Raw genomic sequence first — 14,600 nt, 5'->3', positions numbered from 1 at the left:
TTGATATAGAGTATAGACATAGAATCGAGTTCTAGTTCTAGTGTAATAGCTTGTTTAAGGTTTTCAATACATGTAACTACATTTTTCATGATGGGCTCGATTAATTGGGGAGGGACTTATTTTTATTTTCTTATCCACAAATAAATTTGTTGTATTTTTTTTATTGCACTGAATGCAGGTGAATATCATTCAAACATTGATGACGGAGCTTTGTTTAATATTAATAAAATAGAACTAAAAAAATATTCAATTTCCCAAAAGACAAGCTTGACCGACTACACACCTCCCAGCTATATTTATATGTGCAAAAAGCATTTCATTCCCATCAACAACTTCTTCAGCAGATCTCTGCATTTTCCTATCAAAATAAGTAGAGATGGATCCTCTTGATCTCTCCACTTTTGGTTATGCAGTAGTCTTAGGCATCACGCTACTCTTTCTGTACACCAAGCTCAAAAAGCCTAGCTCAGGAAGTGGTGGGAAAGCTCCACCTGTAGCTGCCGGTGCATGGCCAATAATCGGTCACCTTCCGCTGTTAGGTGGACCCAAGGCCCCTCATGAAGCGTTAGGAGACTTGGAAGAGAAATATGGACCTGCCTACATGATCCGGATCGGTGTTCATCCAGCCTTGGTGGTGAATTCGAGTGAGGTGGCCAAGGAAATCTTCACCGTCAATGATATGTATGTTTCCTCCCGTTCCGAATTTGCGGCCGCAGAACACTTGGGTTACAACTATGCCATGTTTGGGTTCTCTCCTTATGGACAATACTGGCGTGAAATGCGCAAAATAACAATGTTGGAGGTACTATCTAATCACAGGATCGATCAACTCAAGAAAGTTTTTGTCTCGGAAATAGAAGGCTCAATGAAACTATTATATAAAACTTGGGCCGAGAAAAAGGATGGCTCGGGTAAGGTGTTGGTTGAGATGAAAAAACACTTTTCGGACTTGACTTTGAACGTTATTATGAGGACGGTTGCTGGTAAGAGGTACAGTGTTGTCGCAGAGGAAGACCAAAAAGAGGTGTTGAGATATCGTAAGGCTCTACGGGATTTCTTTCACTTGACAGGGATGTTTGTGTTGGGAGATGCAGTACCTTTCCTCCGATGGTTGGATATTGGTGGTTATGAAAAGCGGATGAAGATAACTGCTAAAGAGTTGGATGAAATTTCCGGGGGATGGCTAGATGACCATAGGAAGAGTGGACGCTGGGATGAAAATAAAAAGGAGAAGGATTTCATGGATGTGATGAACTCCGTTCTTAAAGGTGCAAGTCTTGCTGGATATGATGCTGACACCATCAACAAAGCCACTTCTTTGGTATAACATTTTACTCGTTCTTTTTTCAATTCTTATCTCTCCATTATTCAATTCTAAAATTCTAAAAATTATGAAAAATGCATATTGCAGAATATGATTTTAGCAGGCAGTGACACAACAACAGTTACCTTAATATGGGGTCTTTCCCTCATGTTAAATAAACCTCATATACTCAAAAAGGCTCAAGAAGAACTAGACACCCATATAGGCAAGGATAGGTTTGTGAATGAAACAGACATCGGCAAATTGGTGTACATTCAAGCCATAGTTAAAGAGACATTAAGATTGTATCCACCTGCACCTCTGTCAGCACCTCGTGAGCTCAGTGAAACTTGCTCCATTGGAGGCTACGACATCCCCAAAGGCACTCGGTTGATCATAAACCTTCACAAGATTCAAAGGGATCCTAAAAAATGGCCAGAACCATCGGAGTTTAAGCCCGAGAGGTTTCTCACTACCCACAAAGATGTGGATGTTAGGGGTCTACATTTTGAACTAATGCCCTTTGGCAGCGGTAGGAGGAGTTGTCCTGGAACATCGTTTGCACTCCATATGTTGTTCTTGACCATGTCTAATTTTTTGCACGCCTTCGATTTCTCAACACCATCCAATGGTTTGATTGACTTGACCGGCACCGCTGGATTGACTAACATTAAATCTACACCGCTTGAAGCCTTGGTCTCACCTCGCCTTGCTCCTGAACTTTATAATTAAAATTTAGATGAAGATGGCAATAATCAGGTGTGAAGAACAATAATGCTTAAGCATTTTGATTTTATTGTTGTATTATTATTTAATTTGAGTATGTCTGTATCTATTACACTCCTCCTTTTTTCTCTTTTTGGAATCAATAATGGTAAACATCTAGATTTAATATTGTTTATATGGTAAACATGAAAATGCTTTGCTCTCAAATTTAGGTTCAATATTTTTTTTTTGGGTAAATGTTGACTTCATTTTTCTGCTATGCGTTTCTACTTGTTGTGTCTAATATGCTAGCATCACCCTGCACGACTATGTTAAAGAGTTGGCAGTCAGCATTTTGAGATACGTATTATCTTCTTTTTTTCCCATTAATTAGAATTTATGAAATTTTGGTTCAAGGTTTCAATATTACAAAAAGTTTATCAAGGTATATTACAAAAAATTTATCAAGGAAAAGTAAATAAGTTCAAATATGGGAACATAGCGAGGCATAGCATAAGTGTAGATCATTTAAATATTGGCTATTCAAATAATGCCTTACATCATAGCTATGTATTTTACATAACCCAATTTCTATCATGCTTTTAATTAAACACATGAATAACAATTAACTCAACCATCATATATATATATATATATATATATATATATATATACAAATATCTATAATAGTTATTTATCTTTGTTAGATCTATATTTTAAGTGTAGTATATTAATTTGTAAATTTGTAATTTTTTCAAAGCATTGGTTAATAAAATAATTTATGAATTTCATTAATATACTTTGTATAATGTCTTTGTATGGTTTTTGCATGCAAAGTAAAATAAAAACAACTATTGGTTTACTGGTTATCTAATGTTTAAACTAATACTAAGTGGTATTATGTGGTCGGATCATAATACGGAAAAACAACTTATATTAGTAGGCGAATCTAAACATGTCCTTAATCTAATCGGAAATAACCTGTTATTTTATAAGTTGTCTACTAATATTAGATATCTATCCGTTTTACAATCCGACCACGTAATACCATTTAGTATTATTTAAACATTAGATAACCGTTGAACTAATATTTGTTTTACATGCAAAAATCACTTGAGGACAATATACAAAGGGTATTATTGTAATTCACTAATAATTTATTAACCAATTTATTCGAAAAAATTACAATTGTATAAATGAATATACTACACTTAAGTCACCAGATCCAATATGTACATGATTACATATTTCATTTACGAGTTCTGTAATAAATCAACATTCATATTTGCACCCTGTACTATTTCATAATAATCAATATCCACATGACTTTTCAATTTAGTCCATTTTAAGTCCTATGTGCCAAATTAACTAAATTCTAGCATACAGATAAATTCAAACATAATTAATATATACATAAAATAAAAGAGAGTGATAAGTTTCATTTGAACTTATTTGTTCAAAATATGCAAAGCGGATACTTTAGGGGCTAATTCGCAATTTTAGTTTTTTCCCGATCAACTTCTCTTCGATCCGATTCTTGATCTAAACAATCATTTTATATCATTAATCAATACCAAGTATCTCCATACTATTCTATGATATGCATGAACCTATAGTCGGGATAGTCATAACTTTCAATTCTTAGATTCGAATTAAAATCCGATTTCACATATTTTTATTTTGAACCTTATACTTTCTATTTCTAATATAATTTCATGATAAGTTTTATATTTATTTAATTTGATTCCTAATGTAACAAAATTAACAAACAAGCTAAATTAACTTTACAATCTAGTTCTTTTTATTTTTTAAGTTTAAAATCTATCAATTTCAAGCCTAATTCTTCAATAAATCAACAATATGCAATTTTCTAAAACTTTAACAGTTTTACAAATTGGTACATAAATTAGCCAAATCAAACTCCCAGAACTCTAAATTCATAAAAATCTTAATAAAATGACTTGAATTTATCTTAAAATCAATGGCAGAATGTCTTTAGTATTTTTCATTAGGCTTTCTTCAATGGACGACAAGAAGAGCAAATGAGGAAGATGACAAATTCTCCTCCACTAAATTTAACCTTTATACCTTAATTAAACATTAGTTAACCTTGATTAATTAACCTAATCCTTAATTAGTTTACTTTAATTACAATTGGAAAACAGCATCATCATCTACTATCTTATATTACAAAATGATTTATTTATCATTTTAATCATTGATTAATTGTTATTTAAGTCTTCAATCAATTAAAATTTATAACGATTGAAATTTTTACAATTTAATCTTTGAGCCTTGGTTAACTATATAATTGACAAAATTGTTAGGCCAATCTTAAATATATTTTTATATATTCTCATAAATATTAATATTTAATATTTATTAATCTGATTTATAGAAATAAAATTCTAAAATCATATTTATTATACCCGTAGGAAAAAAAATATTTTTGGGTATTGGCGAGGCTGCATTATTATCATCATCCAAACAGCTCAAACTCATCGTGATCAAGTAAAACAATTTCCTTCCCATGAGATTCCTTCCAACCATGAGAGTCCTCCATCTTCTGATCCCTAGGATCCAGTTCATTATTGTCTTTGTCATTCACCCTCTTGGTGGCTCTTTCAATTTCAGACAGCAGTGGTGAACCAGGCCTTTCCAAGCTTTATATATATACTAATCAATCATCCCTCTCCAAATAAGTTCATTTAATCAGAATCATTTGATAAAATAATAAAATAAAAATGAAAAAATTGTCATTCAGTGAACAATATAAAGTTTATCGGTTAAAAAATTTCCAAGATGAATTTTAATAAATTTGAAGTGGATCTTACAAAATTAAACTTTCTTCAATTTTGGTGTTGGTATATATTAATAGGATTTGTATTTAATATATTAATAATGCATTTTTTATTTTATAAGTAGTTTTAAAAATTTTCATGCTTTTTTTTAAAAAAATATTTTATTATATTTTATAAAATACTTATCACCTGCTGACCCTATTATATCTAAAATCTCTATCGAAAGTGTATCAAATAATATTACATTGAGGGGTTAAAGAAAAATTGTAAGATACATTTTAATAAACTTGAATTTGGATTAAATTAAACTTTCTTCAATTTTGGTGTCCTGTATTATATTAAATAAGTCAATGAAGAATATGAGTGATTTGATGGGTTAAAAATTTCCCAGGATACATTTTAATAATCTTGAAGTAAACTTTCTTCAAATTTGGTGTCTTTATATATTAATATCATATTATATACTAAAAAAAAGAAAAAAAGAAAAAAAAAAAGAAAAGTCTACGTTACTTGTGAATAGTGGACACTGAATCCTCAAAGTCGACAAAATGATATCCAACCCAGCATGGCCAACAAGTCTACCTACTTTCGATGAAATTAAACCCAATTGAATTCTTACAATTAATAAAAAATTAATTAAGAACTTCTCTTAATATTTTTTGTCTTTTCATCATATTGATTATTAAAATAAGTTAACCTTTTTATTTAATCTTAAAAAATTATAAAACTAATAAAATTATATAAACTTACAAAAATTTCTATTAAATTTTATAAAACTTATAAAATTATTAAAAATTAGAAAACATTAGAAATTATAAAAGGTAGTTAAACCCTAAAATTATAACAAACACATCATATGAGATCAACTATCGAACAATGAGAATAATAGTGAGATCGTTAAGATCATTTTCGTGTTGAATGAAATATTATCAATCTTCCAAAAATAATATAATGATGATTAAGAGGCTCTTTCCTTTTATTGATAACTTATTGTTTTAATTTTAAAATTTTATATTTAGTTTTTAAAGTACAATACAATAGTTTGGAACTCCAAAAGTTTGAAAAATGTTTATAGTATGATATAAAGTTTTTGGTACAGTTAGATATTATAAAACCAAACTTATTATCCAACGGTTGTAAATATTAATATATGTTAACATAAAATATTCAAACGACTATTCTCATTATCCAAAAGTTGATTTAATGTCGCGTCTTTATTTTAATTTTAGGGTTTAATTTATAAAACGAGGAACAAATAAATAAATATTTATATATTTGTAACATTTTATAATTTTAAATAAAATTACAATTTTCATAATTTCTTCTAATTTTTATAAGTTTTATAATTATTGATAATTATTAGATTACTAGATTTTTATAATATTTATAATTTATAAATATTTTAATATGTTTTATTTTTACTATTTGTATAATTTATTATAAGTTTTTATAATTTTTATAGGTTTTATAAGTTTATATATATTTTTAATTTTTATAACATTTTTATGATTTTAATGAGAAAATTATATGATTAAATCGAAGCTTTCACGTGTCGCCATTTGATTGATTTATCAATTGATTTTAATAGTAACATGATTAAAGATAGAAACTATTAACGGAAGGGTTTAATTATTTTTTTATTAACTGCAGAAGTTGAATTGAATGCAAATTTAGTATAAGATTTCAATTAATTTTTTAAGGGTCTTGTGTACCGGTGGTGCCCTCGACCCTTTTAAAATAAAAATCCTTCTTTTGACATTTTAATAATTTATAAAATTTTAAATTAGTTATAATAAAATTGCACTTGACCCTAAAATGATAAAAAAATTAATTAAATTTTTAAAAATTACAAAAATATAAATTATTAAAATAATAAAATTACATTTTACTTACATACAAAAATAAATCTCAATGTTAACCAACCAAAATTTTTTATTACATCCTCTATATATCTTATTTTAGAAAGGAGCTGACCGACTAATTAAGTAGTTAGCAGTGGGACAGCCAAAAAAGAACAAAAAAAAGCTGGAAATGTTATTAAAGTATGAGCCGCCAAACAAGAACCTAAAATTTTTTATTACATCTATATATCTTATTTTAGAAAGGAGCTGACCGACTAATTAAGCAGTTAGCAGTGGGACAGCCAAAAAAGAAGAGAAAAAACCTGGAAATGTTATTAAAGTATAAGCCGCCAAACAAGAACCCTCTCACCTACATAAGTGACCAATGTATTAAAATATACAATGTGTTGAAAACGGAGGACCTTACTATCTTAATGTAGTTGTCATTATTGAAGAGCCCTCTCGCATCACATGATTAATTTAACTATCAAGCTAAATGTGTTGATACCGACCGATTTACCTTTTAGTTCAAATGATCATAAAAGATGGAACAATAACATCCATATAGACCCACTTTATGGTTAGGGATTCGGCTTTAGTCTTAACTGCTTGGATGGTTCCGTAGCCTATTTAAGGTTTTGAACTTGTTAGTATTTTCTTTGACTTCAGTGGATGAACCAGTATGGCATCTGAATACCATTCAAACATTGATGACGGAGCTTTATTCAATGATAATAAAATAGAATTAAAAAAATTCAATTTCCACAAGGACAAGCTTGACCGTTGGCGTCTTGGCACCCCAGCTATATTTATAAATGCAAAAGGCAAGACATTCCCATCATCAATTTCTTCAGAAGATCTCTACACTTTCTTAACACAGCAGTGATGGATCTTCTTGATTTCTCCACTTTTGGTTATGCAGTAGTGTTAGGCATCACGCTACTGTTTTTGTACACCAAACTCAAGAAGTCTAGCTCAGGAAGTAGCAGCAAAGCTGCACCCGTAGCAGCCGGTGCATGGCCAATAATCGGTCACCTTCCGCTGTTAGGCGGACCCAAGACCCCTCATGAAACATTGGGAGACTTAGGTGAGAAATATGGACCTGCCTACATGATCCGGATTGGTGTTCACCCAGCCCTGGTGGTGAATTCGAGTGAGGTAGCCAAGGAAATCTTCACCGTCAATGATATGTATGTCTCTTCCAGATCAGAATTTGCCGCCGCTGAACACTTGGGTTACAACTATGCCATGTTTGGGTTTTCTCCTTATGGACAATACTGGCGTGAAATGCGCAAAATAACAATGTTGGAGGTGCTATCCAATCACAGGATCGATCAGCTCAAGAAAGTGTTTGTCTCGGAAATAGAAGGCTCAATGAAACTATTATATAAAACTTGGGCTGCGAAAAAGGATGGCTCAAGTAAGGTGTTAGTTGAGATGAAGAAACACTTTTCGGACTTGACTTTGAACGTCATTATGAGGACGGTTGCTGGGAAGAGGTACAGTGTTGTTGCAGAGGAAGACCAAAAAGAGGTGTTGAGATATCGTAAGGCTTTACGAGATTTCTTTCACTTGACAGGGATGTTTGTGTTGGGAGATGCAGTCCCTTTCCTCCGATGGTTGGATATTGGTGGTTATGAGAAGTGGATGAAGAAAACTGCTAAAGAGTTGGATGAAATTTCCGGAGGATGGCTAGATGACCATAGGAAGGGTGGACGCTGGGATGAAAATAAAAAGGAGAAGGATTTCATGGACGTGATGAACTCTGTTCTTAAAGGTGCAAGTCTTGCCGGATATGATGCTGACACCATCAACAAAGCCACTTCCTTGGTATAACCTTCTATTTTTTCTTTTTTCAAATTTAATCTCTCCACTATTCAATTCTTAAGTTCTAAAATTATCAAAATTACGTATTGCAGAATATGATTTTAGCAGGTAGTGACACCACAACAGTTACCTTAATATGGGGTCTTTCCCTAATGCTGAACAAACCTCATATACTCAAAAAGGCTCAAGAAGAATTAGACACCTATATAGGCAGGGATAGGCTTGTGAATGAGACAGACATCGGCAAATTAGTGTACATCCAAGCCATAGTTAAAGAGACATTAAGAATGTATCCACCTGCACCTTTGTCAGCACCTCGTGAGCTCAGTGAAAGTTGTTCTATTGGAGGCTATGACATCCCCAAAGGCACCCGACTGATCATAAACCTTCATAAGATCCAAAGGGATCCTAAAAAATGGCCAGAACCATCAGAGTTTAAGCCCGAGAGGTTTCTCACAACCCACAAAGATGTGGATGTTAGGGGCCAGCATTTTGAACTGATGCCTTTTGGCAGTGGTAGGAGGAGTTGTCCTGGAACATCGTTTGCACTCCATATGCTATACTTGACCATGTCTAATTTCTTGCACGCCTTTGATTTCTCAACACCATCCAATGGTTTGATTGACTTGACTGGCACAGTTGGATTGACCAACATTAAATCTACCCCGCTTCAAGCATTGGTCTCACCTCGCCTTGCTCCTGAGCTCTATAACTAAGATTGCAATAATAGAGTGTGAAGGACAGAAAAGGTTTAGCATTTTGGTTCTTACGGTGTAGTGTTATTTATTGGGGCAATCTCGCCTATGTTACATCCCCTTCTTTTCAAAACTAATAATGATAAAATTACTCATACATGAATAGAATAAAGGATTTTTGTAATGTCAAGTTAATTTCCTAGCTGTTTTATGGGTTAGCTATACCATCCTGTAAAAATGATATTTGCTGGGCAAAATATATTCCATTTCTTTTTATTTGAAGCTTCTTTTATTTGTTTAAGCACCTCTGCTTGCTTCTCTATTTCAAAACTGTTAATTTTGTGAAGTCACATGCTAGAGACAAACGTAGCATTGGGGAAACAACAAGAACCTCTACCGTAGAAGTAAGTGAGAATAGGTTACTCCCCTGATTTGATTTGTTTTGAACCTATACATTCCAATTTGGTCTTCATCATCCTCCACACTTAGAGCTTAATTAAAAATAATTTCAGTATTTTAAATGACTTGTAAATATTTGTAAACCATATGAATATTTTGTATATTGTGATATTTGATTGATACTTTTGTTGATTATTTAAGAGAAATTAATTCAAGTTGATTCGGTAACGAATGTGGTGTCTCATTTTCTGATCCGACGACCTGGTGAGATGTGAGATGCTACATCAACTTCGATGGATTCAAAGTAACAAAATTAAGTTCGATCAATTATATTTCAACAATACTTGCATCGATTAGACTCCATTATATGGGCATTTATCTCCTATAACCCCGTTGATCGACAAAGGAAAAAAAACATCTTTTATCACCCGTTTCTCGAATTTGGACCATGAACATCTCTTATCCCACTAGTTAAGCTATATTAATATTTAATTGACAGAATAACTTTTTAGCCCTCTATCTTTACAAAAAAAAAAAGAGAAAGTCATTTTAACCCTTCATTTAATTTTTTTTCCTTTTTTTAGTTTTGTCAAATTATCCCAAAATTAATGAAAAAGTCAATATTTGTCAACTTTGCTAACTTAACATACACGTGGACTGCCATATAGATGACACATCAACATTTAACTAACTTTTAAATTTAAAAATTTATATTTTTTATAATTTTAAATAATTTTAATGATTTTTAATTTTTATAAATAATTTTTATATGTACTTTTTATTTTTCAAATTTTAAAAATTAATAAAACGTTAACATATCATTTACGTTTATGCAACGTCAACAGAGTTAGAAAATATTAGTTTTTATTCATTTTAGATGATTTTACAAAAAGCAGCATAAATTTAAAAACTAAAAAGATGAAAAATTAAATGAATAGCTAAAATAATTTTATATAAAATTAAAGAGCTGAAAATTTTGATAATTTCTCTTTGGGCCTTGCTTTAACATTATTCTTTTAACAATTTCAAGTTTTTGCTTAAGTTGGTTTTGATCCAATGGAAAATTACAACTTTTTATTATTTAGATAAGAGATAATATATAATTACGATCTTGAATTTGTTTATTTGTATTTTGTTAGTCATTAAATTTATATTTTATCAATTAGGTTGGTACTTTCACACTAACATAATTTTTTGTGTTAATGTGATATTTTTATTTAATTTGGTGGTATCACATGGCAACCTCTCAAGATACTACGTAGCAAACATAATTTATATATTTATGTACTTTGTTTTTAATTTATGTTTGCCACATGGCAAACAAAGAGATTGCCACGTGGTACTATCAGATTGACTAGTAGTACCACGACAATACAATCAATGGTGTTAGTGTGAAGGTTTCAATTTGATTGATGAAATACAAGTCCAATGATCAACTAGATCCAAAATAAAAATAAAAGTTAAGAAGCAATTAAATACAAATGAATAAATTTAAGAGTCAAATTATATATTAATAACTTAGATAAGTAAATTTTTATTTATCCAAAAAATTATATATTAACAACTTAGATAAGTAAATTTTTATTTATCTAAGAAAGCATCTATGAATTCATAAGTGAAAAGAAAAAAATCTGTAATAAAAGATGATATCTCTGAGCAATTATAAAGTAAATGTTAAGTTATAAATATAGTTATCTAACTATGTTTTGGTTTTATTTTAGTAAATTAACTATTATTTTTTTATTTAATCACTAAATTTTTTAAAATTAAATGTCGAAACCATCCCTCAATTTAAAAATTTTAAGTCTAATGAAAAATGGTGAAATCGACTTTTTGGAAAATAGAAATATAGAGTCGCCACCGATCCTTTTGTTTTGGTGTGATCGAGTCACCTAAGAATTTGGTTATTTTAATAAAATATTTTTTATTTACTAAAACAACGATTCTGGTCTACAAAAATATGAGAAAACGGGCTCTTGAGTCGGTTACGTATGAGGAAGGATTAGCACCCTCATTACGCCCAAAATTGGTACCCAATCGATTAAATAATGTCCTTATGTCTAAAATATTTTTGAAATGTGGTTCCTTTTTTTAATAACATTTGAATAACCCGAGTTGATTGTCAAAAATCTTCTTGTTTCGACGGCCGAAAATTTATAATTTGAAAATCACAAAAGGATGCTCAACTATTTAGTCCAACGAAAAACCGAAACCCAGCACAGTAGGGTACGATTCCTCGAATTTCCAAACATTGACCATTGCCTTACCTTATAAAATACGTGTGAAATTCCATAGAGATATTCGATTATTTTGGACAAATGAAAAACTGCAGCCCAGCACGATAGGGCTCGATTCTCAAATCGCCAAACATCGAACATTGCCTTTGTTTTGAAGGTTTTTAATAAACATGAGTGAAAACCTAAAGGAATATTTGATTGTTTTGAGCAAACGAGAAATCACAACCCAGCACGATAGGGCATGATTCTCGAATTATCAAACGCCAAATATTGCCTTCGTTTTAAATTATTGAAATTTTGAAGGGATACTCGATTATTTTGAACAAACGCGAAATTGCAACCCAACACGTTAGGGCACGATTCCGCGAATTGCTAAATATCGAATCTCGTCTTCGTTTTGGAGAATTTTAAAAGACATGAGTGAAATTTTGAAGTGATATTCGATTATTTCGAGCAAACGCGAAATTGCAACCCAACACGTTAGGGCACGATTCCGCGAATTGCCAAACATCGAATCTTGCCTTCGTTTTGAAGAATTTTTGAATGAATAATTATAAGGCTAGCTTAAGACATATTAATTCGATTTGAAATAGGACGAAATTAATCAAAAAAACATGAGATTAATAATAAGATATATACATATATACATATTGTTAGTATAAAAATTATACACGCACCCTTTTATTATGCATATTTAAACAAAAACATAAATATAGTATCGAGAAAAACTCAAGAATAATAATTTTAAAATTACAAAGATGAAGTTTCTAAAATAATTTCATATATATATAATAATAGCTTAAAACATATATCACGTAAAATCATATAATAAGAGATGAGAATAAATCTAAAAGCAAATATATGTATAAAATAATATAATATTGATGATATGCATGAAATTGACTTTATTATAAAGTGTATATATATATATATATATAAAAGAACATTTTAAACAAATAAGTTTAAAGGAAAATAAATAAATAGGTATATAGTTACACATAAGGATATATGTACATATATAAATGACAGTGTGACTAACAAATAAAAACTATGCAAAACTTAACAAAATACTTTAAGATAATCTATTAAATAGTGAATAAGAAGTAAAGTTTCACAAATAAAAGGGTTTCAAAAGAAAACAAATGCTGAAAATAATAAATACAAGAAACTCAATTGAAACGAAAATAAAATTAAAAGAACAATTAATAAATAAAATAAGTTACTGAAATTAGAAGAAGGACCGAGGCTTAACGCACACAAATACATAGGGACTAGAACTGGTAATATACCAGATCCCCAAAGTGCTGCGTTTAGGCACGGACCCTAATGCAAATAAGTGCAAACTATAAGTCCAAATTAAAAAAGCTCAGGGAGTCTCGAACGAACTCAATCAGAGGTTAATATAACAAGAGGGACTAGAAGCACAAATTCCCCTCTACTACGACGAACGCGCGGGTCATGAGGGCGCTGAATCGGGTTATCAGGCATGGTTTCAAAACGGTGCCATTTGAGACCATCATAATTGGTCCAAACGGTGTCATTTTTAATCTCTTAAATCCCCTAACCGAACCTCCTATTTGGCTGAACCCTCATTTCTTTCTTTCTGCTTTACCCAAACCCTAAATCCCCTATTTAGTTCAAATCTCAAGAGGCCCTAGCCACCACTGGCCCGCCGAGCGGCGATCGAGGGAGGGAGACTTGTTCGCCCATTAACCTCGCTTGGATCCATGCCATGAGGACCTCCGATTTCAGACCTCAAACCCCATCTCGACTTCGATTAAAGCAAAGGAGATGGGATTCTGGCGGTTCATTCATCTGGGTAAACTCCTTTGCTTCCTTTTACCCTCTTTATACTCGAAACAACAGTATGTGAAACCAAAAAAACAAAGAAGGGGAAAACGATGATCGAAAAAAAGAAAGACAAAAGCCGGATAATCACCTTTTTGAAGTTTCGATTTTTGTATTCAGTATGCAAAATGGAGTGCATCCGTTTGTAAAAAGGGGAACCCCTATACAATATCAAATTATCGGCTTTATAGCCGAATGTTCAAAAAGAAAAATAAAAGAATACAATTTTGTTCTTTTTTTTGTATTGGCCATTGTTGCTATTGTCGTTTTGCCCATTTCTTTGCAGGTATAGGTGCGCTAGCGTAAATTTGAGACTGTCTTTGGCGTCTGAGGGCGTGGCGTGGCTCTTTGGACGTTGGGACGTACGGAGGCCTGGAGTGGCCAGGCTGCTAGTGAGGGCTGCGGCGCAAGGTGGATCTGCTTTGGGTTTCCTTTCCAAAAATTTTGGGCCATTTGGGCCAATGTAGTTTTGGGCCTTGGGTTAATTTGGGGATTGGGCATTGGTTTAGGGTTTTAATGGTATTTGGGGATTGGGTATTGTATTTAGTTTTAGGTTTTGGACTGTAAAAAAGGACTGTTTATAAAATTTGTTGGGTTTTTAATATATTTATTTATTTATTTATTGTCTGTTTGGGTTTCTAGTGGGCCCGGGCAAATTTAGCCCACTACATTAAATATCGGAATATCACATCCCGTAAGTTAGGACGCGATACCATGAACTCCCGAGCGTGAGTTTTTCTTTAATTTTAATTGAAATTCCATGTATTTTAAAACTCAAAAGGATATTTGACTATTTAGGATCAACGAGAAAACCGAAACCCCGTAAGTTAGGGCACAATTCATCGATGTTCCAAAACGCGAAACGTTGCCTTATTTTGAAAATTTTTGTTTTTGAATGATAACGAGTACAATATTTAAGCGACGTGCGTTATTTGTTTGGATTA

The 14,600-nt window shown here is 31.6% G+C and overlaps 2 protein-coding genes across 2 annotated transcripts; both read left to right on the top strand.

Moving 5' to 3' along the window:
• Positions 1-296: 296 nt before the first annotated feature.
• On the top strand, positions 297-2,236 carry LOC108484071 (cytochrome P450 CYP82D47-like). The gene is made up of 2 exons (XM_017787705.2): positions 297-1,321; positions 1,412-2,236. The coding sequence occupies exons 1-2, from the start codon at positions 377-379 to the stop codon at positions 2,033-2,035; spliced, it is 1,569 nt and encodes a 522-aa protein (XP_017643194.1). The 5' UTR covers positions 297-376; the 3' UTR covers positions 2,036-2,236.
• Positions 2,237-7,459: 5,223 nt separating this feature from the next.
• On the top strand, positions 7,460-9,448 carry LOC108484020 (cytochrome P450 CYP82D47-like). Its single transcript, XM_017787626.2, has 2 exons — positions 7,460-8,480; positions 8,570-9,448. The coding sequence occupies exons 1-2, from the start codon at positions 7,536-7,538 to the stop codon at positions 9,191-9,193; spliced, it is 1,569 nt and encodes a 522-aa protein (XP_017643115.1). The 5' UTR covers positions 7,460-7,535; the 3' UTR covers positions 9,194-9,448.
• Positions 9,449-14,600: the final 5,152 nt, after the last annotated feature.

This window comes from Gossypium arboreum, chromosome 5 (genome assembly GCF_025698485.1).
Source record: "Gossypium arboreum isolate Shixiya-1 chromosome 5, ASM2569848v2, whole genome shotgun sequence".
Classification (NCBI taxonomy): domain Eukaryota; kingdom Viridiplantae; phylum Streptophyta; class Magnoliopsida; order Malvales; family Malvaceae; genus Gossypium; species Gossypium arboreum.
The sequence above is the reverse complement of the archived record's forward strand: the minus strand, read 5'-3'. Positions and strand labels throughout refer to the sequence as shown.